Source organism: Mus caroli, unplaced genomic scaffold, assembly GCF_978045245.1.
Source record: "Mus caroli unplaced genomic scaffold, Mus_caroli_1 scaffold_14, whole genome shotgun sequence".
NCBI lineage: Eukaryota > Metazoa > Chordata > Mammalia > Rodentia > Muridae > Mus > Mus caroli.
In genome coordinates, this window is record NW_028227269.1 from 83,358,164 (window position 1) to 83,382,655 (window position 24,492).

General features: G+C 49.1%; 1 protein-coding gene across 1 annotated transcript in view; it reads right to left on the reverse strand.

Annotated features, from left to right (window-relative positions):
• Ltbp2 (latent transforming growth factor beta binding protein 2) overlaps positions 1-24,492 on the reverse strand; it is a 97,337-nt gene that overhangs the window by 33,015 nt on the left and 39,830 nt on the right. The window contains exons 4-9 of the mRNA XM_021178731.3: positions 18,039-18,214; positions 16,947-17,117; positions 16,337-16,543; positions 15,346-15,629; positions 14,666-14,768; positions 2,166-2,240 (exon numbers count right to left, since the gene is read on the reverse strand). Of these exons, the coding sequence (XP_021034390.2) occupies positions 2,166-2,240; positions 14,666-14,768; positions 15,346-15,629; positions 16,337-16,543; positions 16,947-17,117; positions 18,039-18,214 (1,016 nt within the window). The remainder of the gene's footprint in view (positions 1-2,165; positions 2,241-14,665; positions 14,769-15,345; positions 15,630-16,336; positions 16,544-16,946; positions 17,118-18,038; positions 18,215-24,492) is intronic.

A 24,492-nucleotide genomic window follows, 5' to 3' on the forward strand; every position in this document is an offset into this window, starting at 1 on the left:
TTCCCTTCTAGCTAGCTCTCTTCAAGAGCCCCTGAGCAGTTCTGAGGGGTGTATCTGCAGGGAGCTGGGAGCAAGGGGCTGGGAAGACAGCGCTGAAAGGCTGGGAAGAAGGGTAGGCTCAGCAAGTGGTTAGGAAGGCGCAAGCGGGCTGCGTGATCTCCCAAGACCAGCAGAGGCTCCCGTTCATCCTCACGTAAGAAAGACAAGGGCTTCTTCCTGGTGACCACACTTCTTATGCTGCAAATGGGAGCTCAAACCCTCATACTCTGGGCTCCAAGTGGTAGGGATTGTGGTGACAGTGCCTCTGTTGGTGACCGTGATGGCTACGTCAATGCTGGTGTGAAGCACTTGAGAAGAGCATATGTTTCCAGAGCCGGGTGTAATTTAGGTAGCCCAGTGCCGGCAGAACCACCTGCTCATTCTTGGGCTTTGAGGAAGTTAGTACAAGATAAGGCCCGAATAGATGGGCACCAAGAGGGTATCCTTGGTAGGATGCCCCACAGGAGTAGAGGCACCCAAGAGAGGCCCCTGACAGTTGGGAGGGAGGCTGACCCACACACCTTCAGACTGTGGCCAGACATCTAAACGCAAGCCTAACTTGCCTCCCTGCACTTCAGACACTCATCACCCTCTCCAGGCAAACCCAAAGCATTACATGGTACCCAAGACCCTCCCAGAGCCTATGGATGAGCAACTGGGTCTCACGAGACATCATCATCTCCTATGTGCTATAGACTGCTTGCCCCGTGCTCCTTGATGCTTCAGCCAGCCCAATGTAACCCTCTGCTTATCCTTCTGCCTGGGAGATCTGCACCTGCTTCCGCTGGACGATTTATGTTCACTGGCCTAGCACTACCTCTTCCTGGAAGCCTTCCTTAATCCTTTCAGCCTGGATTGGGTTTATTGGGATCCCATGCCACCCAATAAAAACCTTCTATGGTTGTATTTATTAACTAGGTGTCTGTTCTCCCAGGTCCTAGACTGGTTTGTGAGCGTAACTGTGTACTTAGCAACAAGTACAGGTTGGCTATAGCACACAGCTTGTGTATACAATCACACCCTGGACCTACCCTCTTGTTCTCTACCACTTCAGAGAGAGGGGGATGGTGCATGTGGGTGAAGAAGCAGGGGCCAGGGCACTCTGGGGTTGGAGCTTGGGATCCTTCCCAGGAGCTCTGTGGAGGGCAGGCAGGGGACTTGCTGAAAGTCTAAGAATGAAAGGCATAGAGTTCTCCTTATGCCCACTAACACTCTGGGTCCACTGTACCCAAGGGAGTTTGAAGCTGGCTTAGGCAGAGCCAGCAACAGGCACTTAGGCCTGGAGCAAGCATCCTTTCTTATCCTTGAGCCAAAAATCCCTTCTATGGCTGGGTACTCCATAGGCAAATAGCCAGTTTCCTCTCTCTGAGAGAAAACTTCTGAAAGGGACCTCAGGGACATTTGGGACAATATTGTCATCTTCAACCCAGTTTTATTTACAGCACTATAGACAGCTCTCCACCCAATTGTTGAAGTCCTTTGAAGGTAAGTGTTCCCAAGTCCTGCTGACCCTGCCGACTCTAGAGCCACTTACCAATAGAAGGTCAGAGTTTCACTATAGCTCCAAAATCAACAAAGTCACCACTCAGTCCCTCTCTCTGTCCCAAGGCCTGGCCCCTCTGTGGGCTCTAACACAGGCCACCCCTGCCTCAGCTGGCCCACAGATCTGCCATCGAGGCTGTCAAGATAGGGGCAGGACTAGGCTTCATGGTCCACCTATCCGTGTCTCTTTGTCCCTGGCTAGGGCTGAGGCAGGCGAAAAGGAAACTCAGCCACCTAACTGTGTGCTCTGGTGGGAGGAGCCAGGCTCCTCCCACCACCTCATGGTGATCTCAGCTCTACTTTGGTGGGGAGCCCTCCTGTTCCTGGGCGATCAGCCTGAGAGGTGAGGGATTCAAAAGGAAGTGAGGAAGGATGAATGAGCCCAGCCCGCCCCCCTCACCCTGGGATCTCTCAGCATCAAGTAAGTCCTGATGTTCTAAGATCCCTAGGGCCAGCCCCTCCCACTGGGGGCTTAAACGTGTTCCTGCCTTTCTGGGGTGGGTGTTTTCCTAGTATTAGCAGGCATAACTACGCCTCCCTACCCTGCTCCACCCAGCTCAACCCTGGTTCTAGGTCATCCTTACCTTGGCAGTGGCTGAGGTTCAGTCTCTTGTATCCTTGGGGACACTCCAGCTGGCCATTTTCAATCACTGGGAAGGCTGAGGAATGAAGATACAGACAGATCTCACAGGAGGGCCTTTGAACTTACTTATCTACCAAGCGGTCACAGTCTGGTTGCCTCATGTGTCAAGTAGCTCTGGGTTGCTCAAAACATTTCCCTGGGCAGCTCTTCCACCTTGCTTTCACCAAGATCCCTCTGGCCAACCTTGCTTGCTTGATTTGTTTGTTTGTTTTAAATGACAATATTGAGGGAATAAACCAGACACAGACATGCAAGTACAGCCTTATCATCACGTCTGTGTGGAATCTGAAAAGCCTAATCAATCAAAGAGTGAAATGTCAGTTACTGGGCGCCGTGGTGGCGTCGGCAGAAGTTTGGGAGCTGGTAGTCAAAGGGTGTGGATTTCAGAACCAGCAAGATGGCTCAGCAGGTAAAAGTACTTGTTTCAAAGCCGGACAGCCTGAGTTCAAGACCTGGAACCCACATGGTGGAAAGAGAGAATCAACTCTCACACGTTGTCCTCTGACCTCCACACGCACATGCTGTGGCTCGTACACACCACACATACACATCATACGTGAGTTCGCACACATACAAGACAAACAAACAAATGAAAAAATTAAAGGTATGAATTTCAAAAAGGACTGTGGTGGTTTGAATATGTTTAGCCCATGGGAAGTGGCACTGTTAGTAGGTATGGCCTTGTTGGAGGAAGTGTGTCATTGTGTAGGCGGGCTTTGAGGTCTCTTAGTGCTCAGGCCCCACCCAGTGCAGAAGAGAGCCTCCTTCTAGCTGCCTGCAGAAAAAGAGTCTCCTCCTGGCTGCTTTTGGATCAAGATGCAGAACTCTTGGCTCCTCCAGCACCATGTCTGCTTGCACACTGCCATATTTCTTATCATTATTAATAATGAACTGAACCTCTGAAACTGTAAGCCAGTCCCAATTAAATGTTTGCCTTTATAAGAGTTGCCTTGGTCATGGTGTCTCTTCACAGCAATGAAACCCTAACTAAGACAAGGAGGAATAAGTTCAAAAGATCCACTCTCCAACATAGCAACGATAACCAATAATGCATCACATACTTGAAAATCACTAAGAAGAGATTTTAAGAACACTCACCCTTCCCCCAAATAAACGCGAAAATGATTGAGTCAATTAACATGCAAAGCAACACACATATTTTGTGTCTGTCATATGTGTATGTGGGATATGTATATGCCCATGTGGGTATGTTACTCGGGGGGTGTGTCCACGTAGGAGCAGCATAGGACAGAAGGCAATGTTGAATGTCATCTTTGATTGCTCTCCACCTTACTTGTGGAGACAGAGTGTCTCACTAAACCTGGATCTCATAGTTCAGCTAGGCTGACTGGCAGTGAGCTCTGGGCCGCTGCCTGTTTTCATTTGCACCACGCTGGGCTTACGAGCACTCTCGTGTTTTCTTTTTTTGTACTATGGGTCCGAACTCAGGTCTTCATGCTTGGGCAAGAAGCGATTTACCAACTGAATCATCTCTTCAGCCCAAACAAGTTAATTAGATTAACTATATTACAGTGTATCCTCATTTCAAAATATCATGCTGTATAGCATATATGTGTGTGCATATGTGTGTGTGTGTGTGTATTTCAATTAGAAAATTATTTTAGGGTTGAAGAGATGGCTCAGTGGTAAGAGCAGTAACTGCTCTTCTAGAGGTCCTGAGATCAATTTCCAGCAACCACATGGTGGCTCACAACCATCTGCAATGGGATCTAATGCCCTCTTCTGGTGTCTCTGAAGAGAGTGACAGTGTGCTCATTCATATACATTAAATACATACATACATACATACATACGTACATACATACATACATACATACGTATTTTTTAGAGAGTGTTAAAAACAGAAAATATGTTTAGAAGCTGAAATGATGCTTTATACTCATAATTCCGGCACCCAGGAGGCTGGAGCAGCAGGACCCGCTTCAGTTCAAGGTCAGCCTGAGACAGAGCATGAGACCCTTTCTCACATAACATTATTTTGGGAAATACTAAAGAAGTCTTTTCTCCCCAGGCAGTGGTGGCTCACGCCTTTAACCCCAGCACTTAGAAGGCAGAGGCAGATGGATCTTTGACTTTCATGTCAGTTTGGTCTACAGACTGAGTTCCAGGACAGCCAGGGCTACACAGAGAAAGCCTGTCTCAAAAAACCTGGACAGACAGACAGACAGACAGACATAAAAAGCCATTTCGCCCAAGTTTATAACACATATGTAGCTATAATATTATATGCATTAGACATTCTGCTTAACCCACATTTTTGCAATATATAACATGATCAAACATGCTTATTTATCTTATTAACTTTATTTGGAAATGATGATGGATACACAGGAGGGATCTGAATGCATACTGGCCAACAAGGAAAATGATATCAGTGTTTTGATGCTAACACACATCCTGCCTTGATTTCACAACATCCTTCTCATGTCACAGAGGCAAAAAGCCCCAGATACTAAACAGAAAAAGAAAACATCGACATTGTTTTAGAGTGGCGGTCCAGTGAGTGTGCCCACCTTTTGGGTTTGATCTCCAGCACTGAGGTGGGGGGAGGGAGGATTGAGTTCATAATTCCTAAGCTGAGAAGTACCTAAGAGCTGATGAGATGGCTCAGTGGGTCAATGCGCTGGCCACCAAACCTGACACCTTGAGTTCAATCCCACTGAGCCACGTGATGGAAGAAGGGAATTGTTACTCTAGCTCTATGAGATCCAGCGCCCTCTACTGGCCTCTGTGGGTCACTCAGGTGCACACACCAACACATGGACACACAGAGGTATAACTAAGAATAAAAAGAAAGAATTTTTAAAATAATGCAATTTTGCTGGATAAGATGAGTCACATCTTAATAAGGAGACCGAGACAGATCTCTGTGAGTTCAAGGTCACTCTGGTCTAGACCTTCTCTCTTAATGAGGAGGAGAGGGGAAAGAAGAAGATGAGGAGGAGGAAGAAGAGGAGGAGGAAGAGAGAGTAATGATATTTTTATTCAGCTGCTCAGACAAGTTTGAGTGTCTTGGTGTTTACAGGTTTTGTTTTCAGTGCTGAAGGTGGAACTCAGGGCCCTAGCACTAAACTAAATTCCCAACTCCTCTCGTCTTCCCTTTTTTTTTTTTTTTTTTTTTTTTTTTTTTTGAGAGGGTCTCTCTGTGTAGCCCAGGACAGACTCAGACTCTCCATCTCACATCTGCTTTTGTCTCCCAAATGCTGGGATTCCAGGTGTGAGCCTCCATGCCTGGCCTACAAATGTTATTCCAAGTGTGTAGCTGCTACTTAGTAGCCACCTCTCTAGGCTCTTAGGGCGAGGTTTGTTATCTATGGTAGCAGACAGAACTCTGCCTTTCACACTTTGGCCAGCTGGCTCTTGCTGTGCATGTCAGGCCATGGGTGATGGGCCGATGACAAGTCATTATAAGACATGCAGCTGTTATGCCTTTCGTGATAGCTTATGATTACGTCATTAGTAGTTTCTCCAGACCACGGGTTCTTAGCAGGAATTTCCTAGAGTCCTGCCTCTGCTTTGTCAGGACTGATTTAGTTAAGGCCAGACAACAAACAGGTGCAGGAAGCAGAACCATGGGAGCCACAGGAATTGTAACATGACAAAATCAAACACATGGAGATGTCAGTTGCCTGGAAACCCCATCCCAGGGCATGCTGCAAGCCAAGCAAGACGTGTGACCATCTGGCATAATGGGCAGATCAAGTGAGGACATACACTTGTTAAAACTTAATGTCTCCTTTGCTACTAAAAACAAAAAATACATTGAAGTTCTAATTTTTTTACTGAAATGATCCATCTTGTCTGAGGGTCTAAGTGTGGGTTCTGAAGCACTGGGAGTGAGCCACAGGGATGGAGGTGAAGCTTTGGAAGGTCCAAGTCTTAGGCCGTGGGCCAAGGTGAAGCTTGGGAACCTGGGGCCTGGTGCTGTGAGCTGAGGGCGGGAGGAAGGGAGACTGAGTCCACACTGTCTGGAGAAACTTGGAACACTTGCAGATTGGATACAGGCAGAAGGCGTTATGAAGAGCAGAAACTGGGAAAGACTACTACAGAGTATTTGCTGGAGGCTGAGAAGTAACGCCAAGTTAGTGTTTCTCTGAGGCTTGGGTAGCAAGGACACCGGGCCACGCTGTCCTGTCTGTTTCTCACAACAGTGACCATCAGGAAGGCTTCTAGTCCCCATTTTTACAGAGCTCAGGGGGGTAAGGAGGCTGGCAGGAACAAGTCAAGGTCGAATGCAGGAGGAGGAAGAAGAGAAAGAGGTGAGAAGGAGACTTTCTCAGCAGGTTTCAGTATACCAGAGGCCAAGGCAGCATTACCTCCTGACGTCCAGAGGGATTAGAAGAGAAGTCAGGCAGATCTTTGCTTTCTGGGCAGTTGTGGGGTGGGATGGGGAGAGTGTTTGGCTAGAGCTAAGAACAAGAGGAGACCCAGCTACTAGAATCTGAACAAAACCATGAGAGCTGAGAAGACCTGGCCACGGTCACATGGAAGCCCAGGCTCCCTCCACCATGCAGGTCCTGTCAAGAGAGACTTGACTCTCTCTGGGTTGAAGAGAAAATACCCAATTGGCTGTGCTTCCTGGAGGCAAGCTTCTAGAGAGAAATAAATAACCGCCAAGCTTCTGTCTCTAGTAGCAGCTCTCCCGATGTTGGCCAACAGCCTCCACGTCAAACTAGATATTTCCATACCTTTCCGAAGTCTTCCCAACTTCTGTGAGACCAAGTTCAGCATCACGATCTTGAAGAACCAGAAAAATCTCCTTGGGAGGAGCAGACGTTCAGATGGCCACGAGGCCTGGGGTGAGAATCCAGCAGCCACTGAACTGTGTGACTCTCTCACAGGAATGAGGGCGGCAGGTGTCCTTCCTGCATGTTCAGAGGGCACTGGCCTTCCCTGCTCATGGCATTTAGCATGCCATGTGACCACTAGCGTGCTTGCCCATCTCCTTCCCAGAGTGTAAGCTCTGTGAGGAGCCCCTGGCTGCAATCTCTCTGCCACTCTGCTATCCTTCCTTCCCAAGGATGCCTCAACAAAAACTTCTAATTGCTGGAGACAGGGTTGGCCCTGGTTTCCCAAGCAAAGCTTGGGAGGAGACAGTGAAGACATGTCTGGCCACAGAGCTATTTATACTACGCTCTTGATCTCAGCGGTCATGACAAGGTGCCCACAACAGGGACATATGGAGGCTCCCTGATGCAAACCCCTCCACCCCCCCCATGCCCCCAGGACAGACTCATACCATGGGAGGCCACATTTGGATTTCTGAGCTGGCTGGAGCCTTGCCTCAGAATTGCACACCGCAGGCAGGTGAGTATGCTGAGGTGAAGTTTCACTCTTCTGGTAGAAATGGTGTGGGAGCCCAGGGCAACGGGGGCAGCCAGGGCAGCCAGGCACACAACTAGTTCCTAGCTTCACTCTGATTTGGAGCACATTTCCTATTCTCCTATTGCCTGTAGTTCTTCATCCGTAGAAGTGGAGATAGAAACTTAGTTTGTAGGAATAGGGTGCTGTGAAGATTTGCTTTGCTGAAACAATGGATGCTGGTCGGAACCTCCCACAACTGGCCCAATCCAAGGAGTTAGTGCTCCCTTCCTTCCCTGAGGTGCCCTTCCCTTCCCCTCCCTCTCCTCCCCCTCTCTTGTCCCTCTCTTCCCCCCTTCCTCCCCCCTCTGGTTCCCTGTCCTCTCCTCCCTCCCTTCCCTCCCCTCCCTCTTTTCTCATTCCCTCCCCCCTCTCCTCCCCTCCCTCCCTTCTTCATCTCCCTCTTTCCCTCCCCTCCCCTATCATGTCCTTTCTCTTTTCTTTCCCTCTTTCCCTTTCCTTCCCCCCACACCCTGTTCTTCCTTTCTTCTCTCCTTCCCTCCTATCCTCCTCTCCTCCCTCCTTCTTTTCCTCTTATGTTGCTTTTAATCACAGTGTTTTATCACAGCAACAGAAAAGTAGCCTACATAGATGATGACGAGCTCTTCCTGTGGAATTACAGCAAGCTCTAACTGAGCACAAGCCCCTGAGCACACATTTTAGCAACGGTCATACTGCCCAGTTAGGACTTTCTCTTTGGTATAGTGCCATGGGACCTCTCAATGAGAATGGACATTTCCCTCAAAGACAGCCTCCATCTGTTTCCTCAGAGAGGCAGGAGGGCCAATGTCACCACAGATAGCAAGTTAGAGAGAGCTCTGTGCAGACCCTGGCTCACACAGAGTCCACCCATGCTCCAGCCCTTCCTGGAGTAGGCCGGAGATGCCACATATCATGACCCACCCCTACAAGGCAGGGAGCAAGCTAGCTAAGCCTGGGACACAATTCCCAGATGGCTTCAAATCCCTTGGAAGAAGCTTGCAGAACACCGCCCAGCCAGAAACAATACTTTCGCAGTGTGACAGGAATTCAGTAAGTCCCATTTCACTAGGGCAGGGGACTGTTGTCTCAACCCAGGTCCTGGAGAATAAGAAAACCCTACCCCAGTACAGCTGTTCTTCAAGCCAGAGCCCTCCAGTGTAGCAGACGCCTGACCTGGATCACCAGAAACCCACCCACAGTGAATTACAGAACGCCAGAAGCAGGAGTCAGGAGAAGACCTATCAGACTGGGGTCCTGGACTAAGATTATGATCTCCCATGACAAATGGAAGCATCATTAGGAACCATTAAGATACCAAGGCCGACTAAAGGCACTAAATAAACAGTTGCTAATGGTGGCAAGGACAAAGACAATATATCATTGCTGCTGTGACTTGCCCTAAGGCTCTCTGCTCCAACCTCCCCTGGACGGCTGAAAGACCCAACTTTCCCCAGGACTGACATCACAGAACTACCATCTGGGCTCCTTAGGGGACAAGGCCTTTGCTCTATAACTTGCCAATAAAATCTTCAACCATGCACGTGCGCCCTCATCCTCTCAAGTTAGGCTACTGCTCCACCTCCAAAACACCTGTTCTTGATAGGTGCACCTCTCTTAGGGAGGAGGGTGGTACCTCCAGGCACGGTGAGGTTAATGCTGGGTTTCTGCAGCTTTGACTTGAGCCCTGCTTTCCAGAAACATCTACCCTTTGGGGGTTGTTTATTTTGTTGTTGTTGTTTGGGGTTTTCTTTGTTTTGTTTTTTCTTTCTCCTTAGGATTCCTCAGAAAACAGCCTACCTTCCTCTACATGGGGCAATTATCTGAGCCTCTGTAAACTCTTAGGCCTGAGTTGCATGCTGAGAGTTCCCTGCCTGCCTGACAATTTTGATGCACACGGTCCTTCATGTACAGGTAACTCGGACCCTCCAGTTCAGCTGCCTGGGCTTGTCTGTCTCAGGTAGGCCCAGGTCTCCTCAGGATGATAAGATCTGGGCCCGCCATGGATCAGACACACTAGCCTCATTTGCCTTCCCTCTGCAATCGTAGACAAGTTCTTCGGCCTTCTCGGAGCTGCGTTTCTCCATCTGTTAAATGGGCTTCAAGATCCTCAACTTGTGCTTGTATGGACTAAACAAGACAACGCAGGTAACGAGGGGCAGGCATTACTGTTCATGAGATGCTGCCTTTCTTGAAGGACAGAGGGACAGAGGGACAGAGCCTGCAGTCCCTGGAGAACAAGGGAGGAGGGTCTGGGTTCTGAGGTAAACTCATCCCAGGCCAGGCAGATGGAAAGACAATCTCATGGCAAACAGCTGGAGCCCACCGCTGCAGGTCTGGAGCCAAGTGCCAGCTCTACCCGTTCCAGCAAAGGGGCCTTGGGGTTGACATAGCAAGTGCCAAGCCTGGCGAGGCAGCTGCCAACTTTCCAGTTAGCCCAGATGTCTGTCTTATATGGAAACTCAAAAATATGGCCTCAATCAAAGTGGCTCTTGAGAGCGGTGTGTTCCCGGGACTCTGGCAGGACACTGAAGAGACTCCAGGCTGGGGCCTTCACTAACTCCCAAGGGGTCAGAAAGCCAGGGGTTGGCCTAAATCCCAGAGGTCACTAGGGGACATTATGTATCCCTCAGTCTGAGGGAGGAGAGCCCCAGTGGGTCTAGAACGACTTCTGAAGCCATCTTCTTGAGGAATGTGTCTTGGGGCTCTGAAATCCTTCTGGAAGAAAAGAGAATTGTCTATGCCATTGGAGTTGAGCCTTCAAGGAGGCCCTTTCGCTATTAGAAACAGTGGCGTTCTAGTGACTAAATTCAACAGCTAGACTCACAACCTTGCAAGACCAATATGACCTGGGGGGAGGCCATGAAGTCACGGGATCCTAGGCTGGCCATTCTCTTGCTCCCACCATGACTTGATTCTGCTGGGGAAGAGGACGTTTTGCCCAAGGAGACACAGCTCCATTTGATCAGAGGAGAAATAAAAAGCAAAGCCATTCAGGCTGAGAACGTTCTAGAATCCAGAAGTTCTGCTTTTCTTGCCAAACAGCCCCCAAACTCATCCAGCAGCTTCTTTTGTCCTCCAGTGCTCACACAGTAGCTCATTTGTCATGCCTACTTAAAGAAACACCCCTGCCAGCCGCAGGGTAAGGCACGGAGTTAGATGTCCTGGCAAACTGTCAACACAAACAAGGTTCCCTTATGTCTTGCCCCTTCCCCGTCCAGTGCTCGGCTACACTTTCATGTGTCTGACATGTTTATGTTGCCCTGGTCTTTTGTTATTTCTTTCTCAGTATGCTGGAACGTTTGCCATTCTAGGGTCTGCACCCTGGTGCCCAGCTTGCTGAGCTGTGCCAAGCACTGAGGCTACAAGGTTGGGCACAGCAGAGAGTGAGGGAAAGAGCTGAGTTTTAAGTGTGCACATGGAGAGGTTCATTCTGTGCTCTGCACTAAAGCATACACAAAGCACCTCCATTTACACGTAATGCAATTCATCCAAAGAGCTTCTCCCATGCCCACTGTGGCTGAAGTTCAGGCCCTGGCTCGTTGGGATGAGATGGCCAGCTCCATTGGGATCAGGGTCCTTGGTCAACCCGTGGGATAAGCTCATAAGACTGGCACGCAGCCCACACCATGGAATGCGGGCCTTCCCACCCATTCCCACCTTCCAAGTGAGGGCATCCTTCAGAAGTGGTTCCGTGGTCACTGAGCACACCAGCCCCTGCTGAGAGGAGCAGACTGAGGCCCCTTCAGTAACCACAGAAATCCCCACAGCCTGCATCTCTGCATCCTGACCATGCAGAGTCCTATGCTCCTGCTTAAATCCCACAACCAGTAAATGGGATATTTAAGTGATGTATATGGGGCCCAGAGAGGTGGCTCAGCAGTAGATGCTTGCTGTCAAGCCCTGATGACCTGTGTTCAATCTCCACAACTCACACTGTGGAAGGAGAGAGCCAACTCCTGTAAGTTATCCTCTGACCTACACACACACACACACACACACACACACACACACACAAAATAAATAAATAAATAAATAATCAATCAATCAATCAATCAATCCAAGGCAGCTTTGTATTTTCTTTCTCTCTGATATCATCTGGCAGATCTCCTTCATTAACTTCACTGTCCAGTTGAAGAACAGGAACTAACCTCAAGAACCCAGCCCTAGGTTTCCCCATCTCCATCAGGGACCTACATGCCATGTCAAGGGCTCAGGGTCATGCATCACAGCCGAACCTCAGATACCTGGGGTTTGCAGACTCGCCCAAAGGATGGCTCTGAGAGCAGCCTGGCCCTCAGCTGTGATGGAAGCAGGATTCTGGAGAGGATCCTTCTAGAATCCTGTTTGCCTGCCACAGTTGTTGGCAGCTGGGCCCACTTTCCCCCTCCATTGTCTCTCGGACTTCAGAGGTAACATCATGGCACCGCTCTGGCCTCAAAACAAGCAGGAGCCTCAGAGGCCCCATCCCTGGAACTGCTTCTTAGATGAACACTTGATGCTCCTATCTAATACAATCCTGCTAGGCCAGGGGTCTCTGAGCAGCTCCGCACTGCGGCCAGCAGCAGCAGCAGCAGGTGTTAGCTGTCCCCAGCAGGGACAGCTGATACTGTACAGGAGCCATCTTATATGATGGACTTAGAATCCCTGCATGCCTCTCTCCAAGGACTAGTGCTCTCCTCTTGGTCTCACCTATAAATGCCATTTCCCTGGACTGCTAAATCCTTCCCTACTCCTTTGGCTGCCCTACCCCAATCATCCTTCATACATCATCCTTATGGTACCTCCTCCATGAAGCTCTCCCTGATTCACCAGCTTCAGCCAGTGCCCCCTACCCATCATCCCTTGTATGCAGCAGAAAAGCACCCTAAGTTTACAAGTTTATGAAGATGGCTCTGGTCACATGGAAGGATCCCATTCCCTAGTCTGGGTAAGAGTGGCCCAGGACCTGCGAGTGGCCTGGCTGTGCTGTCTGTCCCACACACTCCACACTGCTCTAAAGCCAGCCACAGCCCCTGAGGCTATAGGCTTGGAGGAGAGAGGCACTGCACATGCCTCATTCTCTGTGGTCCACTCAGGGCCTCACACCAAAAGTGTCTCAATTAGTAATAACACTTGTTGGCTGGCTGAACCCAATAATGGGTATAGAAGTCCCAAGAACTGGCTTGTGAGAAAACAAGAAAAGTGGTGCACATTCACACACACACACACACACACACACACATACACACACACACACACACACACACACACACACACACACACACTGTCCCTGAGTAAACTCATTTGTTTCTCCCAAGGTCAGTTGGTCCCTTTTCCCTTTCTTCAGGAGATGACATCATTATCACCACCACCACCATCACCATCATCATCATCAATACACAGCCACCCTTCCCCCTCAGTATCCATGGGAGATCGATTCCTAAACTCTCGCAGATACCAAATTTTGCCGCTGCTCAAGCCTCTTATACAAAAATGGTGTAGCATATAGCCTTTACATAGTCTCTCATGTAGCTTAAATCATTTCTAGGTTGATTATAATATTTAATGCAATGTCAATGATGAGCAAATTAGCATTATGTCCTGTTTAGGGACTGTGACAAGAAGAGAGTCTTGTGTGTGTTCAGTACAGACACACACAAGCTATCCAGTAAGCAAGGTGTAAGGTTATTAAGGCTCACTTGGCTACAGTAGAGAGCTAACGATCCCAGAATGGTGAGGGGAACCAAAGCACGTGGCACATAGTAGGCACTTCATTCTGTGTGGGCTCAGCATCAGACTTTCCAGAAACAAATGCGAGGTTTGCTTGGTTGGGAACTAGGATTGTCCTTCAAATATGAGTTTTGAAATGAATTATATTCTTATTTTTGTGTGTGGGCATGTGTATGTGTGTGTGTGTGAGTATGAATGTGTCACTGTGGGTATGTGGAGGACACAGGGCAATGTGTGGTCAGCTCTTCCACCAGGTGGGACCCAGGGATTGAACTCCAGTTGTCAGCATAGGGGCGGGGGCCTTTACCTGCTGAGCCCTCTCTCTGGCTTTGTCTTTCAAGTATTTTCTACCTGAGATTGGTTGAATCTGCAGGTAGAGAACTGTGGGTACGGAGGGCCAGCTCTAACATGTACCATGTAGCCACAGCAACTCTGTGAGGCTGGCACTCTTATCCTTCTGTGCCAGTCGTCCCAGGAGAGGGGACCAAGGCAGAGAGGGAGGCGAACAGAGCAGATCTGGATCCTGGCATGGGTTGGACCCTAAAGCCTATGAGCTGAAAGGCACCCTCCGCTGCTTCACAGAGGCACACCGTACTGGGAGGCCATCAGCACTTAATTTTAGTGTGGAAAACGCAGTTCACAGCTCTACTGCTGCGTCTGACACTGGGAACAACCCTGACCCTCCTTCCTGCCTTTGGGCTCTGTTCCAGGCCCCCCACAAAACCAGCTCATAGAGCTGACTGCTGACAGGCAAGAATGCATGCCAGGTCCAGGCCCAGGAATGTGGGAGGCCTGGGGGGAAAGACAGGCTGGGTAGGCAGAAGCCATACTCACACGCAGGTACCTAGTCACCTCTCCCTGGCGGCAGACTGAGGCTTCTGGGAGCAGTGCGAATGGTTTTGTGCTTACTGAATCCTCAGTGCCAGGCACACAAGAGGCATCCAGCCAATATCTGCTGAATGGATAGATGACTGACTGACTGACTGACTGACTGACTGACTGGCTGTCTGTGTGCTGAGTGTTACCCAATCATCCAAAGTAGCTCAGTAGCAGAGCAGAGGTAGAGGAGGAGGAGGAGGAGGAGGAGGTCTGAGGAACTCAGAGAAAGAAGGGAGACATTCCAGTTCCTAGATGGAGGGGGTCCATCACAGTCTGGAATCCCCACAATATACTGCAAAACGGAGGTCCCCACACAGACTATCAGGTTGAACAGAGAGCCAGAGGCTGAGCAGACAGGTTGAACTGGCCAAGCTGTTGGGGAGGCTCCTTGAGGTACATCTGGAAATATTGCCTGTCCTTGGGAACCCTGGGTGGTGAGAGATGAAGATAGAATCCCCTCTAGCCCTCCATCCTGAAACCAGTACTCACCTGGTCTGGGTGGGCAGGGAGCACAGGAGGTCACCCCCCAGAAGGTCCCCACACTGCCACAGCAGTCCTCCTGAGAAGTCAGCTCCCCTAGGGGGTTAGCACACTGGAAAAGAGACCAGAGATGACTGTGACACCTGTTGTCCAGGCACCAAGGGTCCCAAGGCTCAACTCACAGAAAGCTAATATTCTTATGAGGTTAAATTCTAGGCTTCCTTAGACTGCAGGTACTAGTGATGGCTCTTCTACTAGGGGACTTCCATGGTCCCGTTCCATGTGACTGGCACTCACTGACAGGCACTGCACCCAGCTCAGGGAGGAGACCCAGTCTCTCTACATGTAGAACCCCTCTCTCTCTAGCTCAGGCTAGCCTTGAATGCACTATGTAGCCAAGGATTACATTGAGTTTCTGATCCTCCTGCCTCGGACTCCTACGCGGTGGGATTACAGGTGCACACCACCATGCCTGTTTTATAGGGTGCTGGGGATCAAACTGGGGGCCTTCTGCATACTAGGCAAGCCCTCTACCAACTGATCCACAGCCCCAGCCCACTAGGGACTTTTATGTTGCAGATTTTTCCATAGGGGAAATGGAGGCTCCTCCAGTCACGTTCCACAAGGGACAGTACAGACTGAGCAACCACAGCCGTTCCTGAAGTCTGAGGCAGAGACTCCCTTCTCACCTGTCCATTCACCGTGCTCAGGTAACACTGGCCCAGAAGTCCATAATGCCTAGACAGCACTGGTGGTGGCCGAGGGGCCTCTCCGGCCCGAGCAGGTATGCTGTTGCTGGCCCAGGGGCTGTGGCCTAGGCTGCCGTGGGGGCGACGAGGGGCTCTGGTCTCCACACTGTTGTCCTCCAGCACGGGGTCCAGCTCACCCCGGACCCGGGCCACCTGGTGAATCTGCACAGAGGCCTCAGGCGGGTGATGAATTTGCACCCTCACCAGCGAGGGGTTCACAGAGGCTGGGCAGAAGGGTTGGGATCAGAGCCAAGAAACAGGCTCCTAACCTCACTTCTGCCCTGTGAAGAGTGCCCACCACTGTCAGTCAGGCAGGCTCCAGACTGGGCGCCTCACCGAAAGCCCCCTTCCATTTCTTTGCCTGTTATTGTAACCAGAGCACTGCCCCACCTCCAACCCCAGGACAAGAAGAAGCGGTAACCCCTCCATCACGGAAATCTCTGCATCAAAGGCTGCACAGCTCTTCCTGATTCTGCCTCCTCCGTGACCCTGTGTAGCCCTGAGTGCCATGGGACCACATGCAACCCATGGGATACCTTAGGGTCAACCCACCACGCAGCCTTCACGGGCACTCTGGGCTCATGGGACCCAGCTCATCTCCTACAGAATCCTGTGTGTTTGGATCTTTGATTTGCCTTACAGAAGGCAAAGAAATGAAATGTGTGCTGAGTTCTACCCCTGCCCATTCCACCTCTACTGCCCAGGCTGGGGGTGGGGTGGGGGAGGCTCCATTTATTTGCTGTTTTGTCTTTCCCCACACAGGTTAAGGTCTCTCTCTCTCTCTCTCTCTCTCTCTCTCTCTCTCTCTCACACACACACACACACACACACACGGAGGAACTCCAGCAGAATTGAAGACAGAAATGATGTGGGGTATGAAATGGAAACCTGGCCTCATCCAGCACCTCCCAGGCTGGCTGCTGGCACTCACCGAGCTGGTTAGAGAGAGGCAGCGTGAAGGTGGATTGCTTCAAGGGACCTTCCAGCAGGACTCTGTGCCGGGAGCCTCGCCCTGCAGGTTCCCTGTCTGGCTGCGGGACAGGCAGATGGCAGAACTTCCCTGTGGAGTTGGCTGGACACCAGCACTCGTCCCGGCCAATGCAGCGGCCCCCATTCAGGCAGGGGATTTGGCAGAAATCTACAACAACACTCAAGGTGATTGGCAGCTGGTGACAGGCAAGCAGAGCAGTGGGACACCAAATTTGGGGGTCTTGGAGGGTGCCGTGTTCCCTTGAAATGCAGGGACTTTCTTTGAAGCCCTAGCATCTCTCCAGCCCACCACAAGGATCTAGGACATAGGCAGAGGCCATGGTTCTTCTCTATCAAGGCAACTTGGATTCAGAGGGGTTGTGTGACTTGCTTGGAATCACACAGCCAAACTGGGGACGGAGATAGGATAAGACTTTATTTACTCCCTGCTGTGATAGAAATATAGGGGACAAGAGGTTCCACACCAAGGAGTCCCTGAGATGTCAGCCACCCCTTCCCACTACCACCACCACCACCACCACACCAACACCATCTGTGCATAGGGGACTTACAGATACGGAAGCCAGACTTGGGGTCATGCCCATGGCCACCCTGACTGTACAAGGTGGTGGTGTCGCCCTTCTCACAGCTGTTGGCACAGCGTCCCCGGGCACAGGTCTGCTTGCAGATGGTGGGGGTGAAGACGACTTTGATTTTCTTGATTTTCTCGGTGAGGTTCAGCCCTGCAGAGAGAGAACTTGGGTCCTGGACGGAGCCACACATAACCCTGATCTCAGGGCCCTTAGGATGAGGGGTATGTCCTAGAGCATCTTCTAAGACCTGGACACCAGGTCTGTGGTCAGGGTAGGGCAATGGTCTCAAGAAGCATCCAGACGTGCCCCTTCATGCTTTGTGCACACTGACATGTCCTGCTGCAAGAGAGCGGCTCAAAATTACACTGGAAGTTCTCACGTATCTAACTGATTATTTTAGTTCACAGTTGGCCCGAGGCAGAGAGATATCCAGGGCACCCGTCGTTACATAGCCAAAAAGTGCAGAGCCAGGCTCTGAGCACAAGGGCGGAAAGTGGAAGGGCAGGGAGTGAAAGGGCAGGGAGCTCGAGCTGGCAGAGAGGGAGTTTCCCAGGGGAAATGGAGGTGAAAATAAGGTCTGAGGACCAGCTAGAATCAGGGTTGGGGGATCTAATCATCACCTTCATTTAGCAGGGTGTGGGGAAGCCGGCAAAACATCAAGGAGGAAATGAAGGCTGCAGGCATGACAGCGTGCATGGTAGTTTGTGTCCAGAAACGCCGGGGGTGGGGGTTCCTATAGGAGCTTGCAGAAAGCATAGTGTGGAAGTGTGTGGGTCAAGGAATTGAGGCCTCCAGCTGGATATGAAGGAAGAGAAGACCCGTAGAGATGACAGCGCAGGAGATGGCAGACAGTAATTAAGGTCCCTGGGTCTCAGTAGGAGCCATGTCCAGATGGATTAATTTGGGACCCTGGGATTTGGCACAAAGCAAGTGCACAAATACTGTCCATTGGTTGGTAGAAGAAGTGAGGGACAAGGTGACAGCCGAGTGCCCTAAGAGTGAAGGGGTGGGCAGAGGTGGGGCAAGAATGGGTCCGAGTTGGATGCTCTGCTCTCCCAGGTCCAGCCTTACCCCAGGGGGGTGAGAGATGGTTCACATGTGCTGCCTGTGGGCTGCTGTCTCTCAGCTCGAGTCCTGAAGGCAAAGCGTTGGATAGCAGCTGGCCATTGGCTCCAGTGGCCGGATACCGACGAACTGTCCTGGACGGCCCTGAGTGCTGCTGCAGGGGCCGGGGCTGGCTGAGGCGCCTGTGGAGATAACCACAGTCTGGAGTTTGCATCTCAGGAGCAGCATCTCTCTGGCTGCACTCGACCCAGCACTTGCTCTGGGAGGACACTCTCCATGAAGATTCCACCCCATACATGGCTGCCCCTTGTGCCCAGATAAAAGGACCAAGCGTGGCCAGTCTTCTATGGAGGAAGACCTAATCCTATTGAAGTATTCAGGAGAGCCAACCTCCCTGGGCCTCAGGACCTTTGACTGCAACATGAAGCCACATCAGATTGTCCTGTGTAGCCCTGACATTCTAGGAGTCTTTGAGAGACAACTTACGACCAGCCCAGCACTGAAACCATGGTGTGCGCCAGGTGTTATTTTTGTTCACTAGTACTGGGGATAAGTTACAGGAACACACATATGCTGGAGCACTAACAAGGACTCTATCACAACTGCAGCCCCAGCCTTACCTAAAACATTTTATTTTGAAGCTTTGCCCAGGCTGACCTCAAGTTCACTGTCCTCCTGCCTCAGCGCCCCCAGCGCTGGGATTACAGATATGCCTCATTATGCCTGGTCCTGCCACTTCTCCATATAACCCTTGATGTAAATTATTATGGGGAACTGATGAACAACAAATAAATATTCATAAATCACTCAGGGGCAGAGCCTAGATTCTATCTCCCGATTAATTAATATAAAATAATACAAGAACCCAAGACAACAACAATAATACAAGAGCCATATCCAAAGAGAAAAATGAATTCATCATCTTTCATTCCAACACAGTAAAACACTTCCAGCTGTTTTCCTTCAACCTTTGCTCGCATATACGACTTTATAAGATTATCATCAGCTATAGATGCAATTTAAATGTTTTCACTTAAGCTTACCCCCTATTTTATATAAATACACATTCATACAAGTACACATTTTATACAAATACACACAGGTTTGTCATTTTCCTGTCCCGAGCAGTTGAGTCGAATCACCACTCAGAGACAGGCTTCTATTGCATTTTAGATTATCGTTTTTCACTGTGCAAAGTCTCACACGTGTGATGCATTTTCTCCTGTTAAGATATTCCCTTAGGGCCAATGAGATGGCTCAGTGGCTAGAGGCACTCACCACCAAGCCTGACCACCTAAGTTTGATCCCTGGAACACATACTGCAGGAGAGAACAGACTCCTCGCTCGTCCTCTGACCGCCACAAGCATGCCACACCCCCACACAAATAAAGAATTAACTGTAAAAAAAAAAAATTATTCCTTTGGGGGATTCATTGCTCTGTTCTTTATGTTTGATATTTTATGTGTGTTTATGGGTGTGCACAATTGTGTGCAGTTGCATGTGCACATCTGTGCAAATGTGTGTGGAGGTCAGAGTTTGTCACTGAGTGTCTTTCTCACCTACTCCCCACCTTACTTTTTTGAGATAGTTCTCTGGCTGAACCTAGAGCTTATCATTTGTGTTAGCATGGCTGGCCAGGAAGCCCAATGTAGCATGCAGAGCCCAAACTCAGTAATGTAGTTGGTGTGAGGAGGAGGAGGAGGGGGAGGAGGGGCAGAGGGAGGAGGGGGAGGAGGAGACCCAAGACAGAGATCTTCCATCTCCACCTCGGAAAAGCTGGAACTCTAGAGCCAGGGGTGTGACCCCACACCTGTATTTTGTTCTGCTTTGTTCTGCTTTGTTCTGCTTTGTTTTGTTTTGTTTTGTTTTGTTTTGACATGATGCTTGGAACTGAACTCGGCTTCTCTTGCTTGCGTAGTAAAGCATTTCAGCAAGCAAACCATTGCCCCGGCCCTGAAAGTTCTTAACCAGAACTTTATATGTTTGAAAAGCTTTTTAATAATAAACATTTTGAAAACAGCTATGACATTAGGATTAACTCAATTCCACAGGCTACCAGGACTGTATCAAAGATTGCAAACATCTTCAGCTCTAATATATTTTTGTGATATTGTTTTCTGAAGGGGTCACATCAAAACATTTAAGTGTCACAGTGTATACATTTATCAGGTATTACGTTGAACCCCATTCATTTATACAATTTTATGGGTTTTTTTATTAGTTAAAATTTAAGGGGACTGGAGAGATGGCTCAGTGGTTAAGAGCACTGGCTGCAGGGTGGGAGGAAACCCAAGGAGCCCCACCCTCTCAGAGGAGAAGGGGAGTGGGGTGGAGGGAGGGACTCTGTGAGGGGGGATCGGGAATGGGGCAGTGTTTGGGATGTAAACAAAGAAACAAACAAAAGCACTGACTGCTCTTCCAGAGGATCTGAGTTCAATTCCCAGCACCCACAACTCTGGTGGCTCACAACTATCTACGATGGGATCCGATGCCTTTTTCTGGCTGGTGCTGTTTTCTGTCATGCAAGCATACATGCAAACAGAGTGCTCATATAAATAAATAAATAAATCTTAAAAATGTTAAAGTGGGTTTAAAACTTAATAAAGTACAAAAATATATCATACAGAGCACACACACTCATTAGTGTAGCTTATAATTGTAATTAATGTTGTCATATCATTGTTATTGAGAGTCTGATATGTAGCTCAGGCTAGTCCCATAATTCTACTTTTCCTTTTAAGAGCTGGGGTTATAGACATACACCCCCTGTTACTCCTGGCCTTATTGCTAGATTTTGTAATGTGTTAATTGAACAAGCATAATAAAGATGCTTCAATGTTGCTTTTCTCTCCTTTCTAAATTTTAATTTTTAAAAAGGATTATTTTTTGCATGTGTATGTGTGTGGCTATGTTTGACTATGTTTCGTGGGAGTACAATTGCCTGCTAAGACCAGAGGTATCACATCCCCCAGAGCTGAGGTTAGAGATGACTGTAAGCCACCTGTAGGTGCTGGGAACGGAACTTGGGTCCTCTGTAAGAACAGTATGTGCGCTTAACAGCTTGGCCATTTCTCCAACCCTCGCTTCTTAAAAATACTTGATGTTGGAATTTTGTTCATGGCTGTATTTATAGCTTGTCCTTTGACAACTGCTTGACTTGTTTATCTCATAAACTTGAAGAGATCCTCTACATGTTTGTTATTAGACTGCCTCTATTGTAAATACTCCAGCGTTCTGACAGTGGTATGAGCCGCTGTATACACAACAACATCTGGACCATGGTGGGTGTGAGGACATGTGAACATGGAAGTTAAAAGGGGATAAAGACTCACCCAACATTATACAACAGTTAAACCAACACACTGGGATTCCAGATAGACCACCCTGACTCCAAAGCCTGTGTTTTGGGTCAGCCCAGACCCCAGGGGAAGTTAGCCTGGGATCCTCTGCTTAGACTTCAGGCATACTATACTTGGGTCCTACTCCTTACCTCCCCACTGGAGTCTGTGCCCTAACAGGATATAGTCTGGGACTCTTGCCCCCTCCTACTCCTGAGCTGTTGGTTCTGTGTGCCCAAGCCATGAACACTCTGCTGACTGAAGCTAGATTTGGGCAGTGTCAGAGCCTGGTTATCTCATCAACCCCAGGACCTCCCCCAGGACCTGCCCCAGCCACTATGTCATAAGCCTTGGCTCCTGGAAATCTCAAGGCGGCTCCTTCTAGAACCATCGGCAGCAAACTCTCTTCCCATTTTCCAAGTTTGGGGGTTGGCATAGGAGATGTCTTGTTAGCCGGGCGGAAGTTCTACACATGATAACGATCCAGGATTGAAGACCCACACCTCAGTCCCCCTCCTCTCAGGAGGAGCCTAGAGTATAATCTTCTCCATTGAAAGCAAACTCCTTCCAATGTTTCCAAGAGAGTTGTGGGCAAGCTGGTGTATGCTTATAAGCTCCAAACATCTTCAGGGCCAGCTGAATTACTTCTCAGAGAAGAACACTGGGCAGCCAAGCCTGCCTCCCCTAGTTGTAGAGAGGAGCTGGCTGCTTAGACAAGAGAGGAAGGGGCTTGAATCAGAAGGAATCAAATTTGGCCTCCTCCCAGCCGTGTCGCCGAGAGGTATGCCTCAGCCCCTCTGAGTCGCATCATCCTCATCAGCAAGACAGACAGGGTCAGGAATATCTACTTCACTGAGCGTTGGAGAGGCCTGGGAGAACAGATGAACTTACTAACTATTTTCCTAAATCAAGTGAGTGCTCACAAGACAAAAAGTATGTCAGGATTTTCAAAGTGCATGAAGAAAGAGACAGAACAGGGTTAGCTACAATTTGGATTAAATAGCATCTCCACAGGACCCCACACCCAACCCAAGGAGAAAATAATGATGGAGTTACTTAAAATTCTTCTCCATCTAAAAGGAAGAAGAAGAAAAAATGTATGCTGTCCAAGCATCCCTATACATAAAGGGCCAAGGGTCCAATCTGTTGTAACACATTGTTTTTTAACATTCAGAGGCCCTCTCCTGAACCCAATTCATTGTCATCCACTCACGTGACAGAGCCAGTTAAATGACAAAAAAACCATAAGGTCTGCTTACTGAAAGGCTTACAGCAAAGTAGGTAATGAAGCCCGTAGCTCAACAATGAGAGCACAGGCATTCACTGCTCTGCTCTCCTGTACCCTAGGGAGCCCTCAGACTGCTGGGAGGGAAGACAGTTTGAAGGGTGACAGCCTCGTAGCTCACCTGTGGCCTCATGGCTGGAGCTACAGACATCTGGGCTGAGATGGAGACTAAGAACTGAGAGTTTGTCCCAGCCACCCAGCCTTGCTAACTGTGCTTGTCCTTAAACACACCACAACTTGAGTATTGCTGTGTGTGTTGCCTTAGTCTCTGGATATGAGACATGAAGACAAGGCCTAGCACCGTCTTTGATCCAGTGCCACCCTCAAGGACAACTGAATGTGGCCTTAGTGGGAAGGTGATCGTCAGAGACAACAGCCCCAGGGGAGAAGGGGATCTGCTAACACAAGAAAGACTTTTGTGTCCGCTATAAACAGAAGTTTCTAAACTTCTTAGACGTGAGGATGGCATTTGCTATCTCCCTGGAGTTGTTCCAAGCAAGTCTTAGTAATGCTACAATGAACCAGAGCTGGTATCTCTGGACTTCATGATTTCGTGGATCAGTCAAGTTTGAATGAACTTGGGAGACCCACGTAAAGTCTCCTCCAGCTTTCTATTTAAGTGGTGTGGTGACTCATTTTTAAAAATCTTTATCTATTTTATTTTAGTGTATATACATGAGCCTGTGTGAGTTTATGTCTGCCTGCAAAGGCCAGAGGGCATTGGATCATCTGGAACTGGAGTTATAGGTGGCTGTGAGCCACCTAAATGTATGTTCTGGAAATCGAATGCAGTCTTCTGCAAGAGTAGTAAGTGGTTTTGGAGGCTTGAATATGCTTGGCCTATGGGAAGTAGCACTATTAGGAAGTTTGGCCTTGCTGGATGAGGCGTGGCCTTGTTGGAGGAAGTGTGTCACTGTACAGGCAGGCTTTGAGGACTCCCATGCTCAGGTTCTGCTCAGTGCAGAAGAGAGACCTCCTCCTGGCCGTCAGCAGAAGACAGTCTCCCTCTGCCTGTTTTCAGATCAAGCTGTAGAGTTCTGAACTCCTTCTCCAGCACCATGTTTCTACCTTCATGCTGCCATGCTTCCCGCCATGATGATAATGAACTGAATCTCTGAAACTGTAAGCCAGCCCCAATTAAATGTTTGCCTTTATAAGAGTTGCTGCAGTCATGTGTCTCTTCCTAGCAATGAAAACCTTAACTAAGACAGTGTTCTTAGCTTCTCTGCAATCTCTCTCCAGCCTCGGCGATAGTTAATCTTTATGGCTCAACTGATTGGATTAAAAACACCTTGAGGGAGTTCCAGAGATGATTAGACGCTGAGAGCTCCTACCTAATAACCACGGGCTCCTAATGTGAGCATTCTTGGAGGGGTGAAAGGTGGGGCAGGGGGCTGTAAGCTGGTGGGGTTATTTCCCATGAACTACAGCTTGTCGTGGTTTCTTTCCCTTGACTCTCTCATCTTGGTTTCCTGTCCACCATAAAGAAGCTGCACACCCACTGCCATAATGTTCTGCTTAATAACTATAGCCCAGAATCATGAAGACCAGCGACTGTGGGTGCATTCCCTGAAACTGTGAGCAAAAATGCAGTTCCTCTTGTATGTCACTTCTGTCCAGTATTTGGAAACCAGCAACAACAACAGCAAACTATCAGCTAGCATGGACAGATATGATGCTAACGCACACATGAATAGGTACTGATCACTACCACCAGAACTTCATAAAGAAAAGACCTTTGATTCCAAAAATAAATGTTTGAATAGGTTTATTTTCTTTATCATTTCGCTGGCCGTGAAAAGTCTGTCACAGGCCAGTACCAGGAGGGACCACTGG